The sequence below is a fragment of the Nycticebus coucang genome, chromosome X, assembly GCF_027406575.1.
Source record: "Nycticebus coucang isolate mNycCou1 chromosome X, mNycCou1.pri, whole genome shotgun sequence".
In the NCBI taxonomy this organism is placed as follows: domain Eukaryota; kingdom Metazoa; phylum Chordata; class Mammalia; order Primates; family Lorisidae; genus Nycticebus; species Nycticebus coucang.
The window spans coordinates 144033819-144057795 of record NC_069804.1 but is presented as its reverse complement, the minus strand read 5'-3'; the positions used below and the strand labels follow the sequence as shown (position 1 = coordinate 144057795).

Genomic DNA, 23977 nt, shown 5'->3' with positions numbered 1-23977 from the left:
ACAACTGCGCAAATGGATAAACTTCGTCTGGGAATCTGCAGCACAAGAGGGGCGGGGTTATTTGAAAGGTTCCTCAGGAGAAGGCGATTGGCCCCTGGGATACAGAAGGGGCGGGGCTAGTCATTGTTGCCAGTGAGCCTGCGGGCAAGTTGAGGGATGGCCCTGTAGGGGGCGGAGCCCCCGATGGGAGGCAATTGGCTGGGCGAGACCCCCCACAGGGAGCGAGCGGCGGGCAGGCGAGCCCGAAGCCGGTAGCACGCCCGGAGCCCCTAGGCAGCGGCGGCGAGCTCGCCAGTGCCGCAGCGGGGCGAAGGGCGCACGGGGCGTTGGCACCAGGGCGCGCGCCTGCGTCGCTGACTTAGATGCGGCTAGGACGCTTCTATGCCTGGTGCACTAGACGCGAGCTATTCAACAGCTGGCCTTGCGGGCAGCTTTCGCAGGGAGAGACTGGGAGTATTGACGGTGGCGACTGTGGCGGCTGGAAGGAGGCGGCGGCAGCGGCGGTGGCTGTGGTAGCGGTACGGTTATCCCAGAGTGGAGACGCAACGGCTCCTGAGGCTCCCGGTAAATGCCCTCGGCTCTACCCGCAGAGAAGGCAGCCACGTCTCGCTGTCTCCGCTTGTCTCGGCCGGCTGGCTGCCCTGGCCTGCCGGGGCTGTGGGTGCCTTACAGACAGGGCCACGCTGGACCCTCGGTGGGAATTGGGGAGGGACTGCGTAGAGATCCCTGGTCGTCCCTCCTGCCCCAGCAGAATCAGGATTTCCAGAGATGCGCCTAGGTTCTTCCCTTGGTTTCTCCCTTCACCCGGGACCCTGCTGCGCTTCCTCTGGCCCAGGCACCGTACTAGGGGGAGCTCTGGAAGCCACTCGAGGGCGCACTCCGGCCTCTATTCAGGCCGAGGTCGCGCCAAGCATTCCCCTGAAGTACATTGGCAGTGACATCCCACTAATGGAACTGAAGGTGCCCTCTCCTGCTCGATGGGCACTCCAAAGGCCCAGGCTCTTGGCTTCCCCCCTTGCCCCTGCTACACTCAACCAAATTAATCATTAGCAGGGCCCCACAGCCGCCGTTCGCCTAATAACCCTAGTCTTTGGCTTCAGGGACTTCTCAAGAGACTCTGAATCTTAGTTTGAGAGTTCTGGCGTGGGTGGAGTAAAAGCATTTTTATCTGATGAGGAGAGCAGGGTTCACCCACAAGGCTTTCGGGATGTAGGGTCCTGAGCTTGGGTTGGTGGGCCGAGGGGCGAAAACAATCAAGTTGGGAAGGCTCATGCTATAAGGACATGCATGACTTGCCCATGTGCACCCGGGAGAATCATAGTCTTGGTCCTTGTGACCCACATCTTCTTAACATTTGATGTTCTGCTTTTTGTCATCTTATTTAAAGCGGACTATTACCAGAGGACTTTTGAATGCTGCTAACTCTGAAGGGTGGCTTATATTGGAAGGCTGGGTTCCAGTATGGGGGATTAGTTATACTCTGGGCCTTTTCATTTTCTTAGTGTCTTTTCTAGATTGAGAATACAGCCTTAAAGATCATGGCCATTTTGGCCTATGTTTTCCTGTTCACCTCTAATCTAACTTTGGAATGTTATGCTATTGAAAGAGTGTAAACTTGTGCTCACTCTTCATGCTGAGAAAACCATTCTTTGGAATAATACGTTGATCTCTCTCAAATTCTAGTGTTTTGTTTGTTTGCCTTTTAAGACATGTGGCATTACAGTAGTCACATTTTTCTGTGCTCTGTTTGGGGGTTTTTCTTTTGGAGGGGTCCCCTCAAGCATGAAGTCACTTGAAGCATTGAATACATTCCTTGAAGGCATTTTTTACTTCAACTCTTGTTAAGCACAGCCGAAGGTGGCAAGTGGAATAGGCTTGCCAGCACTGGTACCCAGGGAATCCCAGCTGTCACACACATCAAAAGATGGATGGGACTGATCTGAGGTGGAGTAACATTGGGGGGGAGGGGACCAGGGCCTGCAGAGGCCATCTTGGCTCCTGCAGTGGATCATGGGCTTTCCATTTAGTCTCAGCCAAAGATCACACCTGCATTGTGGCCTACTTGTCCAGGTTCTCCCCCATACTGAGGAGACAGTAGCCTTTGGCTTCGTGTGTCATCATCTCCAGCATTAGAAGGAAAGGTGAGATGCAGAGGTTAGGGAACATGGAAGTGATGATATTGGTGGGGTGTGTGTGTGTGAGAGAGAGAGAGAGAAAGAGAGAGAGAGAATGAATGACTGTTGGAGCAGCTCTCTGCTGCTGAGACTGGCTATATGTTTATTTTCCCAGCATGCATTCCTGTCTTTGCTAGAGAGAGGGACTTTTGCTGAGTTATTTTAGAGCCAGAGTGGTATAAGTTGTGCAACCTTCTGATTCAGAGCCCACTTAGGTCTATAGGTTCTATGTTATATCCAACATGTTTCTATCACTTTAAGAAGCTTTAAAGACAAGGTTTGGGCTGAGGCAGACTAATGCCTGAGGCACTTGGACAGCATGGAATCCAGTGAGGCTTTGCTCAAAAGGGACAGCATAAGGACCGGGGCACTTATAGAAGAAGAGGAAGGTCAGTGAAAATTGAGTAGCCATGGTAATAACTGCTTGCCTTAATTGAGTACCTACTAGGGAGTAAGTACTTGCATTATTTCATTTAATCTTTCAAAACTCGTAAGTTAGGCACTATGATCATCTTTTGAAGTTCAAAGGAGTCAGGTAACCAGCTGGTCAATGGCAAAGGTGGGCTTTGAACCCAAGTCTGCTTGACACCAGACCTTGAACTTGAAAGCATTTTGCTTTTATGGTCACAAAGAAGGTTTCTTAAAAGAAGTGAAGTATAAGCAAGGATTTGAAGGGTGGGTAGGATTTAATGAGGACAGGGGCTATTTGGCTGAGGGGATCTACATCTTTGAAGGAGTTCAAGGAAGACTGGTCCAACTAAAATGGGGGATGGACACAGAGGCTGATGAGGTGGGGTAGGATCATGTTTTAGGGCAAATGAAAGGGAGCTTGTGATTTGATGCAGTAAGAAATAGGGAATGTTGAGAATTTTTGAGCAAGGAAGAGCATGACAAAAGCAGTATCACTCATCTGGTGTCACCTACCTTGGTCACTGAGCCTGTGCCTCTCTCATCCATTCTTGAGAACCTTGCCCACTTGTTAGTGTATTCAACTCTTGTTTTTGAATTTTCTGGGCCCTTCGGGAGTATCAGACAAATGTAACCAAACAGACTCCCCAGGTCCAGTGTGCAGAAACAAGCTAGGGGCCTATGATCAAACTCAGCCCAACATGCGTGTGCGTCAGCCTGCACAATACTTGAAAAAGCTATTGAATTAGGGGGGTCAACATTGAAAAAGCAAAAGACCTCAATAAAAACCAGGATTTCTAGCTTATCTTGAAATGCCAGAAGGCCTGGTCTACATTTCACCTCTGGAACGTAGAGCTGTGTACAACTGACTTCATATGGAAGGGGATGAGTGCTCTGCTTCTGCGCCCAATAAGGACACTATTGTAGCCCTCATTCCTGGGACCTACCTAACCCTGTAGGCTTCAGACCCCTGCTTGAGAGAAACAAGCCCCTACCTGGGAAGATTCTAATTCAGGATTAGATTCCTGTTTCAGCGAGTAATTAGGGAATTGTCAGACCTGCAGTAGAGTTGTCTCTGTGAAATGCAAATAACCTGAACACACACATGCTCTGGGCATCACTGTGGAGCATTATCCAGAGGTGGTTGCTTTCCTGTGGGGGAGGCTATGGCCCCAAAGAGACATTTTGGTGGGCTGTTTTCCTCCATCCTTTACTTGGACTTAGACTTTTATTTTGCTGAATACTTGATGTGTATACGATCTGATTCAAAATGATAGAGTCTGAGCAGAAAATAACTCAGAAATGACTACCTAAATGTAGCAGGTTAAAAATATTAATTTTGGGGTGGCACCTGTGGCTCAAGGAGTAGGGTGCCGGTCCCATATGCTGGAGGTGGCGGATTCAAACCCAGCCCCGGCCAAAAACCACACACACACACACACACAAAAAAAAAATATATATATATATATTAATTTTGAAGTCCCTGAAACACTTTCTGTGCTCTAGTCAGCAGGCATAAGCCACTCTGTGCTGACAGTTGGGGTGGAGAGTTCTTCATTGTGCGAGTCTGTCCATTTAGCATTGTTGGCCCCTGCTTACACTGTTCGTATGTATGTCCCAACATACATAAAAGGGAGCAATATTGGCACGTTTAAAAACCACGTGGAGGCTCGCCGCCCGTAGCTCAGTGGTTTCGGCGCCGGCCACATACACCGAGGCTAGAGGATTTGAACTCAACCCTGGCCAGCTAAGCAACAGGTTAACTGCAACAGACAACTGACAACTGCAGCAGAAAAATAGCCGGGCGTTGTGGTAGGCGCCTGTAGTCCCAGCTACTTGGGAGGCTGAGGCAAGAGAATCGCCTAAGCCCAACAGTTTGAGGTTGCTGGGAGATGTGACGTCACAGCACTCTACCAATGACAATATAGAGAGACGGTCTAAAAAGAAATAAAATAGCCGCCCCCTCACGCGTCGCGTATCTAACGTTCATAGGACCTTGGTGCTAACGTTCATGGGACATTCGTAGACAACGTGCTTTGGGGTTGGGGTTTCATACACAGTAGAGGAGCTCCCTCGCCGCCATCTATTGAAAGTAAGTCAGCCCTCGATACAAGGGTTATTTTTTATTGTATTTTAAAAAATGTTTCTGGGAGGCGCCTGTGACTCAAAGGGGTAGGGCGCCGGCCCCATATGCCGGAGGTGGCAGGTTCAAACCCAGTCCCGGCCAAAAACTGCAAAAAAAAAAAAAAAAAACCACACACACAAAAAAAAAAACTGTTTGTTTCCTTCCTCCCTTCCTCCCTTCCTCCCTCTTTCTTGTCTCAGTGTGTCACATGGTAGAATGCTGTGGCATCACAGCTCACAGCAACCTCAAACTCTTGAGCTTAAGCTATTCTCTTGCCTCAGCCTCCCAAGTAGCTGGGACTACAGGCGCCCGCCACAACGCCTGACTATTTTGTTGTTGCAGTTGTCATAGTTGTTTAGCTGGCCAGCCTGGGTGTGTGTGGCCGGCACCCTACCCACTGAGCCACGGGTGCCGCCCTATTTTATTTTATTATTATTATTTTTAAGTGAAAAAAGCAAAACAAAAGACAGATTAAAATTATAAGTAAAATTGTATTTTAAAGGAAAAAATAATATAAATAAATACCACTTGGAGCATATTCCCAGGAATTCTAGCACTTTTTTTTTTTTTTTTTTGCAGTTTTTGGCGGGGGCTGGGTTTGAACTTGCCACCTCCGGCATATGGGGCCAGCGCCCGACTCCTTTGAGCCACAGGCGCCGCCCTCTTTTTTCTTTTTTAAGACAGAGTCTCACCCTGTAGCCCTCAGTAGAGTGCTGTTGTGTCACAGCTCACAGCAATCTACAGTTCCTGGGCTTAGGCAATTCTCTTGCCTCAGCCTCCCGACTAGCTGGGACTACAGGGACCCGCCACAACGCCCGACTATTTTTTGTTGCAATTTGGCGGGGCCGGGTTCAAACCCACCACCCTCAGTATATGGGGCCGGTGCCCTACTCACTGAGCCACAGGTGCTGCCCTCTAGCACTCATTTTGTGTTAAAGAATGTTAAAACCGGTGGCTCCTGTGGCTCAAAGGAGTAGGGCTCTGGCCCCATATACCGGAGGTGGTGGGTTCAAAAAACCCATCCCCAGCCAAAAACTACAAAAAAAAAAAAAAAAAAAAAGAAGAAAGAAAGAAAGAAATAAAAAGAAAAAAAAGAATGTTAAAACCATTATTGCTTACTTGGGACCTGTAGGACCATATGTCTCTCCTGGCAATCATCACTCTCTTCCTTAGATTCCAGTTAATTGTCTTAATTTATTTCCCTTCTAGTCTCAGTTCTTTGAAGGTAACTCATCTCTGTAGCCAGGCAAGTGTCTAAAATGGAGTAGGTTCTTGGTAGATAAACTTGAATTAATCTCAGTGTTCACTGATGAATGTTCATAGTCACATGATATGACTTATGTTTTTTTTTTTTTTTTTAAAGTCACTTAGGCTTTTGTGTAGCATAGACTCTGTGGGGGCAAGGGTAGAAGAAGAGAGATGAGTTAGGAGGCTGTTGGAATAATCCAGGTGAGAGATGGCAGTGGCCTGGAGCTGGGGTAGCAGTGAAGATGGAGATAGGTTCGGAATGTGGGATGAAGGTGCAGTTGAAAGGACTTAATGGAAAGATTGGATCTGAGGGAAAGGGAGGAATAACTCCTAGGTTTGAAGCCTGCAAGCCTGGGTACAGAGTGGTTCTATTTGGGGAGATGGGGCTCATTGGGTGAAGGGGAGCTGGAGTTGGAGGACAAGGTTTATGGCTGAAAATTAGAAACTCTGGTGCATTTGTTAGGTTGCAGACTGAGGAAGCTTTCAACTGGAGACACTAAATAGGCAATTGAATATAAAAGTAAGTTGGTTAGAGCTTCAGCCTACATAAAGTTAGATGCAAATTAAAGCTGCTTTAAGTTGCTATTGTATGCTAATAAAGGTAGCAGAAATAAAAAATGGCAATGAGCCAGTGTGTGCAGGGCTGCAGGGGAATCAGATGTTAATTTTGCTGATGGCCTCATACATTGACTTAAATTTTGAGACCAATTTGACGATACGTAATGAGCCATGCAAACTTACATATTTTTATAACATAATTAAAAAAAAAGATTTGTACAAAGATTTTCATGGTTGTGTTCTCTTTCATAGTAGTAGTAGTAGGCGGAGTAGGGGTGGTACTCTTTTGGAAAGAGTAGTGCTCTTTCAAACAAAATTAGAAAACACAAATTCCTGTAGAGGGGAGAAAAACCAAATATATAGTAACTCTCTATAGAATTTCTATACAATTTTTCTCTATATAGAATTTATTTTTTTAATAATCTTTAATTTTTATCGACACATTGGAGTTACACAGAAGTTCTACAGAACCCCCCATATGAGCATGAAAAATGAGAAGTAGGTTGAGCACGTGGATATCTGAAATTGTTAATAAAACAGGTGCACAAACCAAATTATGTTGATATATAAGTACACCTATGTTAATCTCACATGCAGCTTATGATGAAAATTGTAAATATATAGTTATCTTATTTCTTTAACCTTTTCATCTGCTTTTGATTTTGTACCTGTTTCTCCCTGGCAGAGTGCTCCCTGGTTAGGATGCCACAATACAGTGGTCTACCATGAAGAGTGCACGTGAATTGTGGCTTCTCCAATCTTTCTTTTCTTTTTTTGAGACAGAGTCTCAAGCTGTCGCCCTGGGTAGAGTGCTGTAGCGTCATAGCTCACAGCAACCTTAAACTCTTGGGCTTAAGCAATTGTCTTGCCTCAGCCTCCCAAGTAGCAGGGACTACAGGTGCCTGCCACAACGCCTGGCTATTTTTTGGTTGTAGTTGTCATTGTTGTTTGGCAGGCCCAGGCTGGATTTGAACCTGCCAGCTCTGGTATATGTGGCTGGTGCCCTAGCTGCTGAGCTATAGATGCCAAGCCCAATCCTTCTTTTCTTGATCGAATTTTTGGCCTAAGGTATTGGGTAATATCCTATACTGGGAGATTTGTATGAAAATAAGTTGACCTTGGGATTTATCAAAGGTTGGGAAATACTTGGTGTTCTCAGAAACTTCCGTAGTACCAAGCACGATGCAACACAGAGGTTGCTTTTCCCCAGGTAGGTGGGGATTGGTGGGCAGGAATTTGGCTGGTAATATTCAGATTGTGGAGATAACAACTAAGAAGCGAGTTATGCTTGGTAAATTCATGATATGCATTTCCCACAAATAATACTCTAATTATTCAGTGAGTGAGGCAAAAGTATGGAAAATACTCAGTTTCATTCCTTTAAATCCCTGATAGCTTTATCTTTTTCTTGTGAAGAAGAGAGAGCAGTGAGTCTGCTTTGCTAGCATTATGGTTGATTAATCTAAGGTATAAAGTAGTATTCTTGCCCCAGGGGTGTCTGGAGAGAGGTGTTCTTCAACAAAAATATTCCTCGTACTGAAGAAGGAGCAAAATAATGAAAAGACTGGTCAGACGGGCCTGCCAACTGCTCTGTGCATATTTTTAAAAATAGCTCCTTCCCTTTCCTTTTTTTTTTTTTTTTTCTTTTTGCAGTTTTTGGCCAGGGCTGAGTTTGAACCTGCCACCTCTGGTATATGGGGCCAGAGCCCTACTCCCTTGAACCACAGGCGCTGCCCTAGCTCCTTCCCTTTCTATCGTGGAATGACTGCTGTATACACTAGTGTACGGTTATGTGAAGGCATTTGCACAGGAAGGCCAACACAAACCTTTCTTCAGCTTAATTTATTTTCTGTTTGCCTCAGAAACACTCAAAACAGTTTGCTTTCACAAGCATTATCACATGAAGGAAACAATAAGATGATCTTTTAATGTAGGGGAAACAGGAACTTAAGTTGCCCAAAGAGATGGATTAACATGATTCCAGCTTGCTTATTCTCAGGATCAAAATTCCCCACACTAAACTTTACCTTAGAGCTGATTTTCTCTGAGTGGTGGCAAAAGAGATTCCTTCTTAGGAGGACTCTAATATTTCATTGTTGCAAATTTATCATGGCTGAATAGCTGTGGATCTTTAAAAGTCCCCTTTTCTGTCCAGAAAGCCCCCAGCTTACCAGTAAACCTTTTCAGACTATCTTAATTAGGGAATTTGGACATTTGGAGGGTCACCTAGTGGCTATATTCCTATTTTTGCAAAAGTGAGCACCACTCATTTTAATGATGTGATTTTCTTTTCTTTTCCTTTTTTTTTTTGGTGATAGAGTCTTACTATGTTGCCCTCAGTAGAGTGCTGTAGGCATCACAGCTCACAGCAACCTCAAACTCTTAGGCTTAAGTGATTTTCTTGCCTCAGCCTCCCGAGTAGCTGGGACTACAGGTGCCCACCACAATGCCCAGATATTTTTTGTTGTTGTTGCAGTTATCATTATTGTTTAGCAGGCCCAGGCCAGACTTGAACTCTCCAACCTTGGTGTATGTGGCTAGCGCCCTACTCACTGGGCTATAGGCACCGAGCCCAATGAGGTGATTTTTAAATTATTCAAGATCAGAGCATATGGTCAGCCTCAGTTTTAAAAATGTTTGGGGCCAGGCTCAGGGGCTCAGGCCTGTAATCCTAGAACTTTGGGAGGCCCATGTGGGAGGATTGTTTGAAGCCAGGAGTTTGAGACCAGCCAGAGCACAAGCAAGAGACCCTGTCTCTATAAAAAATAGAGAAATTAGCCAGGTGTGGTGGCACGCTCCTGTAGTTCCCCCCACCAAACGGTTTTTGAGTTAATGACATGTCAGAATACTTGAATGTATGTCTATGAATGGCATCTTGCCTGAATATTGAAATATTTCTCTTCGGTCAAGATTACTGGGATTCTGTAGTAGCCAGAAAATTGGAAATTGGCTAGGTTGATTTGACCCAAACAAATTTTGGTTGCCTTGCAACTTCCATAAATATTTTGATATAATTTTATATATCTTAAATGCTTTCAAAAGGATTAACTTTAAGGTTCAAAAGCCTAGAAAAAAGAAAGGCAGCAAGGAGCTACTTTGAAAGAGTATTTTGAGTTGCACCGAGGGGCCTATTTTTCCATTGTTTTTTTAAGAAAATGTGCTTCATTCAAATTGCCTTACTAATATGCTGATAGAAAATATTTATGAAATTGGTCAGGCACAGTAGCTCACACCTGTAATCCTAGAACTCTGGGAGGCCAAGGCAGGTGGATTCCTTGAGCTCAGGAGTTCGAGACCAGCCTGAGCAACAGTGAGATGCCAACTCTACTAAAAATTGGAAAACTAGCCAGGCATAGTGGCAGGTGCCTGTAGTCCCAGTTACTCTGGAGGCTGAGGCAAGACGATTGTTTGAGCCCAGGACTTTGAGGTTGCAGTGAGCTATGATGCTGCAGCACTCTACCCAGGGCAACAGAGTGAGACTCTGTCATACATACATGCACACGCACACACATACACAGAAAATATTTACAAGATTGAGAGGAGCAAGACAGAATAGATTGATACTTTGCTTATGACTGCAGTGATTTTAAAGTTTCTAAGTTATATTTCTGATCTAAAAAACCCGAGATGTATCAGATGCATCTCTAGTATCTTCTGAAATGAGAGAAGGTATTGGAAAGACTTTGGAGGCAGACTGTGCAGAATTCATTGAGGTTTCACGGCAGCTGAAAACAACCATGTTAGGCCTATAAGAACACCTGCAGTCAGTTTCCTTTTCTCTATTCTTTTATTCTACTGTTATTGAGTCTGTTCTGTACTAGGTATAGAGAGGCAAGGAAGATGAAATGACCAGATGACTACAGAAAGCAGCTAGGTTCTCTGAGAATCTCCTCGAAATTTTCTGGCATTGGGAGCATGTTGAGTGAAATGTTTTAGAAAAGCTATGTGCACACTGTGTAAACATTGTTGAATACCTATAGTTTTTTTAAAGTTAGAGGACCTCTCATTTGCCTGTCCAAAGGTGTTAAAGAATAAGTCATCTTAGTAGTTCTGCTTTTAATCACAGGCTGGAAGAAAGATGTGTGCATGTCGGTGGAGGGACGGGGATGTCATGGTGGAACACAATAGAATGTGAGAATAGTTAAAAATCTTTATTAAAATGCGACTTTTGAATTTTTTTTTTTTTATTGTTGGGGATTCATTGAGCGTACAATAAGCCAGGTTACACTGATTGCAATTGTTAGGCAAAGTCCCTCTTGCAATCATGTCTTGCCCCCATAAAGTGTGACACACACCAAGGCCCCACCCCCCTCCCTCCGTCCCTCTTTCTGCTTTTCCTCCCCCCCATAACCTTAATTGTCATTAATTGTCCTCATATCAAAATTGAGTACATAGGATTCATGCTTCTCCATTCTTGTGATGCTTTACTAAGAATAATGACTTTTGAATTTCTTATGGAAGTCCCATAATTATAGCATTTCTTGCCATCTGGCCTTGGTTTATACTAGACTCTTCAGCCTTTATTGAATAAATTAATCTGTGCATACAACGGTGACTGGTGAAGATGATGAGAAAACTTTTAATGAATTTTACCATTATGGTCAATTGGAGCACAGGTATATTAAAAAGGGAAGTTAGAAGACAAATTAGGTTGTTCTACAAAACCATTTTTAATTTGTAGCCTAGTAACTTGATCTTAATAATTCCACTTGTTTTGCTATATTTATTTTGATTAACATATAAATATGCAAAATATAAATATGCAACAGATAAATATGCAAAAGTATATCTTTATTATTATGTTATAGATAATATAATATCTATATAATATAGATAATATAATATCATTATAATTATAATACATAAAGATATATTTTTGAATATGTTTATTTGGTTTAAACAAGGTTAAAAACAGGGATTGTGGGAAGAAATGCATAAACCTTTTTAGATCTATATTTTTTGAGACAGAGTTTCACTCTGTCACCCCAGCTACAGTGCTATGGTGTGATCATAGCTCACAGCAACCTCAAACTTCAGGGCTCAAGTAATCCTCTTGCTTCATTCTCCCAAGTAGCTGAAACTACAGGTGCATGCCACCACAACTGGATAATTTTTCCATTTTTTTTATACAGTCAGTGTCTTGCTCATGCATAGGATGGTCTTGAACTCCTGAGCTCAAGCAATCTTCTTGCCTCAGCCTCCCAGAGTGCTAGGATTACAGGCACTTATCTCCACAGCTGGCCTTTAGACCTATTTTTAAGAGTGAATTAGGACCCTATACAGCTTGTTGTAGAGTTAAGGATTGGTACATTTAAGCTTGGAATTGAGAGTATCTGATTTATAAGCATGCACCTGTTAAAGCTGAGTATTGGATGAGCATTTTCCAAAACCATCTATCTGCGTTGGCTACATTCCAAATCAGTTATGATTTAAACATTCTACAGCCAGATCAGTGGTTGCTGAGGATAGGGGAGGATTACAAAGGGACATGAAGAAATTTGGGGGGATAATAGATATTTTCACTGTCTTGATTGTAGTGATAATTTCATAGATATATATATGTCAAAACTTATAAAAACATATACTTTTTTTATTAAATCATAGCTGTGTACATTAATGCAATCATGGGGCACCATACACTGGTTTTATAGACCATTTGACATATTTTCATCACACTGGTTAATATAGCCTTCCTGGCATTTTCTTATTTATTGTGTTAAGACGTTTATATTCTACATTTACTAAGTTTCACATGTACCCTTGTAAGATGCACCGCAGGTGTAATCCCACCAATCACCCTCCCTCTGCCCATCCTCCCCTCTCCCTCCCCTCCCTCTCCCCCTTCCCCATATTCTTAGGTTATAACTGGGTTATAGCTTTCATATGAAAGCCCTAAATTAGTTTCATAGTAGGGCTGAGTACATTGGATACTTTTTCTTCCATTCTTGAGATACTTTACTAAGAAGAATATGTTCCAGCTCCATCCATGTAAACATGAAAGAGGTAAAGTCTCCATCTTTCTTTAAGGCTGCATAATAGTCCATGGTGTACATATACCACAATTTATTAATCCATTTGTGGATTGATGGGCACTTGGGCTTTTTCCATGACTTAGCAATTATGAATTGGGCTGCAATAAACATTCTGGTACAAATATCTTTGTAATAATGTGATTTTTAGTCTTCTGGTATATACCTAGTAGAGGAATTATAGAATTAAATGGCAGATCTATTTTATTTTTATTTATTTATTTATTTATTTTTATTGTTAAGTCATAGCTGTGTACATTAGTGCAATTAAGGGGTACAATGTGCGGGTTTCATATACAATCTGAAATATTCTCATCAAACTGATCAACGTAGCCTTCATGGCATTTTCTTAGTTACTGTATGTAGGCATTTGTATTCTGCATTTAGTAAGTTTAGCCTGTACCCATTCTAAGATGCACCGTAGATGTGGCCCCACCCATTACCCTCCCTCCACCAAAACCTCCTCCCTCCCTCCCCCTTCCTTGGCCCTTTCCCCATAGTCTTGTGCTATAGTTGGGTTATAGCCTTCATATGAAAGCTATAATTTAGCTTCATAGTAGAGCTGAGTACATTGGATACTATTTTTAGATCTCTAAGTGTTCTCCAAACATCTTTCCAAAAGGAATGTATTAATTTGCATTCCCACCAGCAGTGCAGAAGTGTTCCCTTTTCTCCACATCCACGCCAACATCTCTGGCCTTAGGATTTTGTGATATGGGCTAATCTTACTGGAGTTAGATGATATCTCAAAGTAGTTTTGATTTGCATTTCTCTGATGATTAAGGATGGTGAGCATTTTTTCATATGTCTGCAGACCATGCACCTGTCTTCTTCAGAGAAGTTTCTCTTCAAGTCCCTTGCCCAGCCTGCGATGGGATCACTTGTTCTTTTCTTGCTTATACGTTTGAGTTCTCTGTGGATTCTGGTTATTAAACCTTTGTCGGAGACATAACCTGCAAATATCTTCTCCCATTCTGAGGGCTGTCCGTTTGCTTTACTTACTGTGTTCTTGGCTGTGCAGAAGCTTTTTAGTTTGATCAGGTCCCAATAGTGTATTTTTGAAGCTGCTTTAATTGCCCTGGGGGGTCCTCTTCATAAAATATTCACCCAGACCGATTTCTTCAAGAGTTTTCCCTGCACTCTCTTCTAGTATTTTTATAGTTTCATGTCTTAAGTTTAAATCTTTAATCCAGTGAGAGTCTATCTTAGTTAATGATGAAAGGTGTGGGTCCAGTTTCAGTCTTCTACAAGTTGCCAGCCAGTTCACCCAGCACCATTTGTTAAATAGGGAATCATTTCCCCACTGAATGTTTTTAATTGGCTTGTCAAAGATCAAATAACAGTTAAGTAGCTGGGTTCATTTCTTGGTTCTCTATTCTGTTCCATACATCTACCTCTCTGTTTGCCAGTACCATGCTGTTTTGATCACTATTGATTTATAGTATAGTCTGAGGTCTGGTAGCATGATTCCTCCTGCTTTCTTTTTATTTCTGAGTAATGTCTTGGCTATTTGAGTTTTTTTCTGATTCCATATAAAACAAAGTATTATTTTTTTGAGATCTTTAAAGTATGACAGTGGAGCTTTAATAGGGATTGCATTAAAATTGTATATTGCTTTGGGTAGTATGGACATTTTAACAATGTTGATTCTTCCCAGCCATGAGCATGGTATGTTTTTCCATTTGTTAACATTTTCAGCTATTTCTTTTCTTAGAGTTTCATAGTTCTCTTTATAGAGCTCTTTCACGTCCTTTGTTAGATAAACTCCCAAAGTAAAAAAAATATACTTTTTTACATGTGCAGTTTCTGTTGAAATGTGTAGTTAGTATATTGTATATCAATTATGCCTCTGTTTTTAAAAATAAGTCCTATAGCCTATAGTGTAGCTAACCTTGCAGTTGCCAAGTGAGCCTTTGTTATTCAAAGTCCTATTTTGATCTCCCAGGTTTCTGTTGTGATGCATACATCTTTTGGGCACTTTTTCTAAACAAGATTATCAGTAGTTGTAAATTGCTCCCTTTAACTTTTTAAAAAATTTTTGCAGAGATGGGGTCTTACTATGTTGCCCAGGCTGATCTCAAACTCCTGATCTGAGGTGATCCTCCCACCTCAGCCTCCCAAAGTTCTGGGATTACTGGCATGAGCTACCATGCCCAGCCAAAACTGCTGCCCTTTAATAGGTTGTTATTATCATCTGAAGTTCCTCTTTTTAAATAAAAGATTATAATACAAAATTAACAGATGTAAACATTGAAGCAATAAGAAATGTGGAAAGTAAAGAGGGAAAATCCATTCCTCTCCTATGCCCCAGGGGAAATGTTGTTAACAATTTGATGTTCCTCTTTCCTGACTGTATATATGTGTGTATGTGTGGCCACGTGTGTTTATATTGCTTTTATGACTTTATTAAGTCACTCATATAAAAAAATATCATATTGTATATTATTATTCTGCAATTTGCTTTTTTTTTTCTGAAATGTATCATGGGGATCCTTCTTTGTCAGTAAATACAGATCTTCCTGCCCTCTCTCTCTTGCCACCCTCCCTCCCTCCCTCTCTTCTGCTCTTTCTCCTTTATTTTCCATTAGGTTTTGACCTGAAGTTGCCTTCAGGAAGAAGCATCATATCCAGGAGTCGATTCTTGTGCTCCTGTGTGTCAGGCAATACGCTAGTTAATTTTTAGTGACCTGGCAGAGTTGCACTGAAGCTGTGATACATGTAAAAAGCCTACTACTTGGTACATAGTAGGTCCTCAATATTTGTTTAAGGTAATATTCGAAAATTATCCCTCTGTTCTGGGAGAGTAATTTAAGATGAAATATTCATAGACATTTTTATTTATTAATTATTATTTTTTGAGACAGAGTCTCACTATGTTGCCCTTAGTAGAGTGCCGTAGCGTCACAGCTCACAGCAACATCCAACTCTTAGGCTTAAGTGATTCTCTTGCCTCAGCCTCCCAAGTAGCTGGGATTACAGGCACCCACCACAATGCCTGGCTGTTTTTTTTTTTTGTTGTTGTTGTTGTCATTGTTGTTTAGCAGGCCTGGGCTGGGTTCAAACTCACCAGTTCCAGTGTATGTGGCTGGTACCCTAACCACTGAGCTACGGGAATCGAGCCCCTAGACATTTTTAGTTTAACATCTAAAGTCCATGAGCAACTGTGGTCTGGTCTTAAGATAGGAGAATCAATGTCTTGATTTATTATTGTTCTTGGGAAACTGGAAATGAGTTGTGGAGATTTTAAAGGAGCCCCCCCCCCTTTTCTTTACTTTCAAAAACACTTGGGTCTTTTGGGAAAATTGGTTTGTTCTTCATAGGCATTCATTTTATCCAATATTCTTGATTCTAGAAAATTTTTGATGATTTCTAAATACGTGTATCAGATCCATGATAAAGAATTTAGAAATTGTCCTCCATCAAGGCTATTTGAAAGTATGTAATCTAAGCTTTGAAACCAATCCAAGAGAAGCATTCTACAATGTTTAAAACAAAGGCAGCATCACTGGAATAAATGGAGAGCTGGACAAAACTGATTACTTTAAAGTGACTAACTTTATTTTGGGTGTATTTTTTCTGGAATGTTTTTTAAAAACCGTTGCTTTAAATTAGGCTGAATAAATAAATATTTGCTGGCTATAAATAAATTTTGGAGTTGAGTGTATCTTAATGAAAGAATCAAATTAATTTTTCTCCTAACAGAGCTTAGTGTTTACTCATTGCAAATTGCAGCGAACTAACTGGATTTTTTCCATTTTGCTATTTATATAATGCTTTAGGAGAAAGAAAACATGTTGTTTTCTCATATCATCCCATTTTAGTGTTGTTATCATAAAGGATTCTATCTACAATCTAAAACTGTAGATCCTGATTTTGATGACCTTTTATGAAATCAGCTTATACTAACCTTATCTCCTAAAGGAAGATGAATTGGATTGTCACTTAGGGATCATTATTGAAGAATTATGTACCTATAAAGTTAATCAAGATTTTTTTTTTTTTTTACTAAATTTTGTGTTAGAATCTCCATAATTTGGTCATATATGTTTGGGTCTAAATCTAAGGTTGATATTAATGAGAAATTTTGGTACCATAGTCTGAGTATATCCACTCAGAAAGAAAATGGCTTTACTGGGAAATGCTATTTGAAGTAAGAAAATAGAAGCTTAAATCTCTAATTCCCAGCATTTGTGATCTTATTCACCTTAGGACAGTTTCAGAGAGTTTGTTAATATGAAATGCCAGCAAGCACTTGTGTTTGGGGGTTTTTCCAGTCCCAAAGTAGAGGGCAAATTCACTTTGCCACTCATTAGAAGAAGTTGTCTCCTCTTCACTTGAACTTAGAGATTAATTTAGTTAAAGTCAATAGAGTGGAGGATTAAGAGTAGATACAGTCATTTAAGACTTAGAAACCAACCTGGACAAAGGATGCCAAGTCAGGCCAGGCATGGCAGCTCATGCGTGTAATCCTAGCACTCTGGGAGGCCAAGGCAGGTGGATTGCTTGAGCTCAGGAGTTCAAGACCAGCCTGAGCAAGAGCAAGACCGCGTCTCTACTAAAAATAGAAAAACTATCCAAGCATTGTGGTGGGTGCCTGTAGTCCCAGCTACTCCAGAGGCTGAGGCAAGAGGATCTCTTGAGCCCAAGAGACTGAGGTTGCTGTGAGCTATGATAATGCCACAGCACTCTACCCAGGGCAACAGCGTAAGACTGACTCAGAAAAAAAAAAAAAAAGATGCTAAATCAGTGCGTGGGTTAGAACTCTCAGTTGGGTGCACATTCACGTACTACCTTTTCCCTGTTTCTGTACCATCCCCAGCAGGTTTTTATAAGACTTTACATTGGAGATCAATTGTATAATATATTGGAGATTGGAATTTTGGAGTCTCCATGTGTGGGCAAGTCATTTAATTTTCCCAAATCTGTCTTATTTTGACATTGTAAAACAGGCATCAAAACACCTACTCACAGGTTATTTCATGACTCAAGTGAAATAAAGACTAGTACTATACTAAATAATATTCATCACTTACGTTTATTGAGAGCTTCCAGTGTGCCAGACGCTAGTCTAGGGATTTGACGTGCATGTGCTCATTTAATTTTCACTCAAATCCTGTTATCTCTATTTTTATGGTTAAAAAAAGCGAGACACAATATACAGAAGCTCTTTGAAAACTCTAAAACATGTCAAACAAATACTAGTAAATAAATATTAGATACTATTATTTTAACAGACTTTATTTTTTAGAGAAGTTTTAGGTTCACAGAAAAATTGAGCAGAAGGTACAGAGAATTCCCATGTAGTCCCTGCACAGCCTTCCCCATTATCAATGTCCCCCAGCAGAGTGGCACATTTGTTACAATCAATGAAACTACATCAACACATCATCACTCAAAATTCATAGTTTAGCTTATGGATTCACTGTTGGTGTTGAACATTCTATGGGTTTGGACGAATGTGTAATAGATGATATGAATTCATCATTATAATATGATACAGTATATATATATACACATATATATTTGTGTGTGTGTGTGGAGACAGTCTCACTTTGTCGCCCTTGTAGAGTGCCATGGAGTCATAGCTCACAGCAACCTCAAACTCTTGAGCTCAAGTGATCCGCTTACCTCAGCCTCCCGAGTAGCTGGGACTAGAGGTGCCCCAATGTGTGGTTGTTTTTAGAGATAGGGTCTCACTCTTGCTCAGGTTGGTCTTGAACTTATGAGCTCAGGCAATCCGCCCACCTCGGCCTCCCAGAGCACTAGGATTCATTGCCCTTTAAAAATCCTCTGTGCTCAGCCTATTCATTCCTCTTTCCCCTGGACCCCTTGGCAACCACTGATCTTTTTACTGTCTCTATAGTTTTGCCTTTTCTGGAATGTCACACACTTGGAATCACACAGTATGTAGCCTTTTCAGACTGGCATCTTTCACTTACTAATATGTACCTAAGTCTCCTCCGTGTCTTTTCATGGCTTGATAACTCATTTCTTTTTTGGTCTGAATAATATTTCATTGTCTGGATGAACCACACATTTTCTCCACTCACCTACCAAGAAACACCTTGGTTGCTTTCAGGTTTTGGCGATTATAAAGAAAGCTGCAGTACACATTGTGCACAGGTTTGTCTATGGCCATAGATTTCCAACTCTCTGGGGGAAATACCAAGGAGCATGATTGCTAGATTGTGATTGTATGTCAAGAGTTTCTTACATGAGTTTTATAAGAAACCTCCAAATTGTTTTCCAGTGTGTCTGTACCACCAGCAATGAATGAAAGTTTCTGTTGTACCATATCCTCATTAGCATTTGGTCTGGTCAGTGTTCTTGATTTTGGCCATTCTGATAGGTATGGGATGTTACCTCATTGTTGTTTTAATTTCTGTTTCTCTGATGACATATGATGTGGAGCATCTTTTCATAGACTTTTATCCATCTGAATATCGTCTTTGGGAGGTGCCTGTTAAGGCTTTGGCCCATTTTAAAATCAGATTGTATTTTTATTGTTGAGTTTTAAGAGTTTTTTGTATATTTTGGATAATAGTCCTTTATCTGACATATCTTTTCCAAGTATTTTCTCCCAGTCTGTACCTTATCTTTTCATTCTCTTGACACTGTCTTTTGCAAATCATAAGTTTTATTTATTTATTTATTTATTTATTTTTAAAATAGTAAGACAGACTTTATTCAAAGGGAGCCATAGAGATAGGGAGAGAAACCACTGCAATGGGTTTTGCAGCAGAGGAGAGAGGTCGTATTCAGCACTCAAAAGTTTTAAATTTTAACAAAGTGAGGCTTGTCAGTCATTTCTTTTATGGATAGTGACTTTAGTGTTACATCTAAAAAGTCATCGCTATGTCCAAGGTCATGTGGATGTCAAATTGTTCCAGAACCATTTGTTGAAAAGACTATTTTTGCTTCATTTTATTGATTTTGCTCATTTTTTTCAAAGATCAGTTGATGTATGTGGGCCTATTTCTGGGCACTGTATTCTGTTCCATTGATCTATTTGTCTGTTCTTTTGCCAATACCACACTGTCTTGATTACCATAGCTTTATAGTAAGTCTTGAAGTTGGATAGTGTCAGTCCTCCAACTCTGTTCTTCTCCTTGAATATTGAATTGGTTATTCTGGGTCTTTTTCCTCTCCAAGTAAACTTTAGAATCAGTTTGTCAATATCGACAAAATAACTAGCTGAGATTTTGATTGCGATTACTTTGAATCTACAGATCAAGTTGGAAAGAACTGACATCTTGACTCTTCTTATTCATGGACCACTTGTTTAGTTCTTTTTGATGTCCTTCATCAGAGTTTTATAGTTTTCCTTGAATAGATCTTACACATATTTAGATTTATAAGTTTTTCATTATTTTTTGTGTTCATGTAAATGGTATTGAGTTGTAAATTTCTTTTCTTTTCTTTGTTTTTTTTTTTTTTTTTTTTTTTGAGACAGAGTCTCATTTTGTCACCCTCAGTAGAGTGCTATGGCATCACAGCTCACAGCAACCTCAAACTCTTGGGCTTAAGTGATTCTCTTGCTTCAGCCTCCCAAGTAGCTGGGACTACTGGTGCCCGCCACAATGCCCAGCTATTTTTTGTTGTTGTTGTCATTAATGTTTAGCAGGCCCTAGGTGGGTTTGAACCCGCCAGCCCAGTATATGTGGCCAGTGCCCTGACCACTGAGCTATGGGCGCTGAGCCTTAAATTTCAAACTGTACTTGTCCATTGTTGGTATATGGGACAGCTATTGACTTTTTTGTACAACCGTGCTGTAATCATTTAGTTTTAGGAGTTGTAAGATATTAATTCTACCCATGGTATACTTTCTCCTATCAATCTTGACCTAATTCCAGCAATGCTAGCATCATTTCCCAATTTAAATCTTGTGTATTGCTCCATTCGTATCAAAATTTTCTCTTTTGCCCTCTAAGGTATTCTGAAGACAACATGACAGTCACAGTGGTATATGATAACTCAGAGGCAACAGAGCTCTGTGCAGCTCAGCACCTCTACCTCAAGCCCATAGCAAAACTGATGATCAACGTTTTGCTACCAGAGAGTCTCGAACCTGTAAGGCCCTTCTCTAACTGGGAAGTTCTTGACCAGCTGAAGAGCTTGATTTGTCCAGACCAGTTCACCACAGTTCGGCTCTCCAAGAGTACAAAAGACTTTATCCGATTTGAGGGTGAGGCTGAAAACCGAAGTTTGGTTCAGATCCTGAAGGCAAAATTACATGGGAAGATCATCAAGCTAAATGGCTTGAAAACAGACTTAAAAGTAGTGGTCACAGATGCTCAGGGAGAGTGGGAGCACTTCCCCAAGGACAAAGAGGCCTTGTTGATTGATGAGGCAGAAGAGCAAAACCATGATAAAAGCCCAGATTCCATATATTTTGAAGGCTTACCCTGCAAATGGTTTGCACCTAAAGGTTCCAGTGGGGAGAAGCCATGCGAAGAGATTCTCCGGGTGGTTTTTGAAAGTTTTGGGAAGATCAAGAATGTGGATATCCCTATGCTTGACCCCTACAGAGAAGTGATGACGGGTGGGAGCTTTGGGGGCTTTAACTTTGGTTTGCAGACATTTGAGGCCTTCATACAGTACCAGGAGTCAACTGATTTTGTAAAAGCCATGGAGTCCCTTCGAGGAATGAAACTGATGCTTAAAGGAGATGATGGGAAAGCTCTAGCATGTAACATTAAGGTAAGTAGCCAGAGTTCCGTTCATTTTCCACTGTTCAGGTGGTCCTAACTAAAAGCTGGAAGGAAGCATTTAGAATAAATTTCCTTAGCCTCTAATAGGCTCTGATCAATTGCTAGTGTAAAGACTGTGTTGTCCTTAATAAAATGATGTTTAGGAAGAAAAAGAATCCTGGTTTGAACACTCAATTCGTATGCTGTCAGGCATCCTGCCAGCTGTGATTTTAAAGTGATAGTTGTTATAAACTGGGGCTCTGTTTCAACTTCTTGAGGGCATTAAAAGAATTCATCGTGACCCCTGTGGAATTACCTCATACGCTTATTGTATTTGACAAGTTGCTGAGAGAGAGAGAGAGGAATCCACACAGTTTGAAACCACCTGGAGAGAACTTTTTTCCCTCTTTACTCCTGGGGTCACAACTTATATTTTCAGGATGCCTGTCAGGTAAGTTGCTAAAACATAATCCTAAGAAACTTGGATCCTTTTCTTCCTAAATCAGCCTGTCTACCCAGTCACGTCGCTTCATTGGTGTCTGCATGCTTTGGTCATCTCCTTTTTGAAGTTTTAACCCAGCAGTGGAAAAGATGTGACTAAACCCTCCTTCATCTCGATATCAGTCTTTAGCATGAGCTTGGACTTTCAGCTTCCAGTGTATAAGTGTGAGTGTGTGCGCGTGGGTGCATGCCCATGTGTTTTGTGTATAGCTACTTACGTTAAAAGTAATATATATATATTTATTTTTATTATCTGGCGCAAATGCCTTTTATTTTTTAATTTCAGATTAATGAGGGTACAAATGATTAGGTTACAATGTCTGTATTTTTCGGCTAAAGTCCCTGTTGTAGTTGTGTATTGCACCCAGGAGGTGTGCCATATACTCTTACATTGTGCCCATTAGGTGGGAACACACCAAAAATGAATATATTTAAATTATAAGCTATTCAGTCAGACAAAAGATATAGCAAATACTACAATGACCACCCACATACCATTGCTCAGCTGAAAAATAAAACATGGCTGGTAAATGAGAGACCACTCCTCCTGCACGTGCTCATCCTCAGTCCCATTACCCTCCCTCCTCTCAAAGCTAACCATGATCATGAATTTGTTTAGCATTCTTAGACATACATAAATAGCTTCTTCTGCCTCCTTTTATTTTTTTAAGCAAATCAATGTTGTAGTGATGCAATCTGACTTTCACATTATCTCAAGATTTGAAAAGTACTCTAATAATCACAAGAGTCAGGCATTATATCTCATGAGGTCAGTTTTTTTGCATCTTTGCTTTCTCCCTCCCCCATATACATTTTCTGACTATTTTTGTCTCTGGTGACTAAAAAAAAAAAAAAAAAAAAAAAAAAAATACATCAACTCAGTTGATCTTTATAACAAACCAAAGGTAGTATAGTCACATCTCTTAGCCTGTGCCTATAATGATACTGTGATGTGGTTGATGACTATATGTAAAGTAAACCCCTCAAGGTTCTTTGTAAAATAGCGACATTGAAGTATGATTGATAAATAAAATTGTATAAAGTCAAGGTGAGGACTTGATATACTTATTCAAGGGTTCTGCTATAGAAGAAACCTGGAGTCTATAAGTATTATTATTCTTCAGTAGCTGAGAAGCAGTGAAACAGCATGGCTACAGGGATGCAGAGAGGACATTTTGAATTCATTTGATTTTGAATTGCCTTGTACCACCTTCATTTTCTCTGTCTGGCCTTGGGACATGCCCAGGTGGCTAGAAAACTTTTCTAACGAAACTTTAAATTGTTTTGGGGCAGGTTATGTTTGATACAACCAAACACTTCAGTGAAGGAGCTATAAGGAAAAGAAATCAGGAAAGGCTAAAATTGCAGGAGCTGGAGGAAGAAAGAAAAAAGGAAAAGAAAAGAGAAGAGGAAGTGGCTGAAAGGTGTGTAGAACAACTTCAGTGACGAAGGTTCTTTTTCTTTTGATTTATGGATTAATCTCTTTGGGTGAAAGGCTAGACTTGATAGATAACATTGAGGTGGGGGGGGAAGGAATTGGCACCGATTGGAAAACTCCACTGAAGACTACAGTCTTTTAACTGTGCTGTTACAAAATCAAAATGACAAACAGTTGAAAACCAGAGACTTCAAAAATTATGTCTGTGTAGCTGGGCATGGTGGTGCACGTGTACGGTTTCAGCTACTCAGGAAACTGAGGCAGGAGAATCATTTGAGCCCAGGAGTTTAAAGCAGCAGTGAGCTGTGATCATGCCACTGTGCTCTAGCCTGGGTGACAGAGGGAGACAATAAAATATATTTTTCAGGGAGAATGAATAATGAGGAATAATGGGGACTAAACAGATTAAGATACCTGGAAAGGTGATTTTTTTTTTTTTTTTAAAGAAAAAGGACCAGGAACTTTTATAATGAAAACCCTAGCCTGTCAAATTAAAAATTTTACCAATTTACCTAAAATGTACCAATATTACTTAGCCTACCATTTTAAAATTAAAAAAAAAATAGACCTGGAAAAGAGTTTCTTCTATAAAATAGTCAATAATCAAACTACCCCATAGGCAAGAAGGCATGGCTTTGTTGGGACCATTTTTCTTGTTCACTTAAAGCACTTACGATTCTAAGGGGCCTCTATTTATTTTTGAGCTTATCATTGTCTCCCAGTTTAAAGTTTTGGGCCTAGTAGGGGCTGGTGGATTACCAAAGATCTGCCAATCTGGCCTACAGATGGGCCAGAACTATAGGGCT

General features: G+C 40.9%; 1 protein-coding gene across 2 annotated transcripts in view; it reads left to right on the top strand.

Annotated features, from left to right (window-relative positions):
- Positions 1–264: 264 nt before the first annotated feature.
- The window catches only part of LOC128578495 (A-kinase anchor protein 17B-like), a 32274-nt gene continuing 8561 nt past the window's right edge, over positions 265–23977 (top strand). For both annotated transcript variants that reach the window (XM_053581143.1, XM_053581142.1), the window contains exons 1-3: positions 265–564; positions 20474–21242; positions 23027–23157. In XM_053581143.1, the coding sequence (XP_053437118.1) occupies positions 20490–21242; positions 23027–23157 (884 nt within the window). In that variant the 5' untranslated portion in view covers positions 265–564; positions 20474–20489. The remainder of the gene's footprint in view (positions 565–20473; positions 21243–23026; positions 23158–23977) is intronic.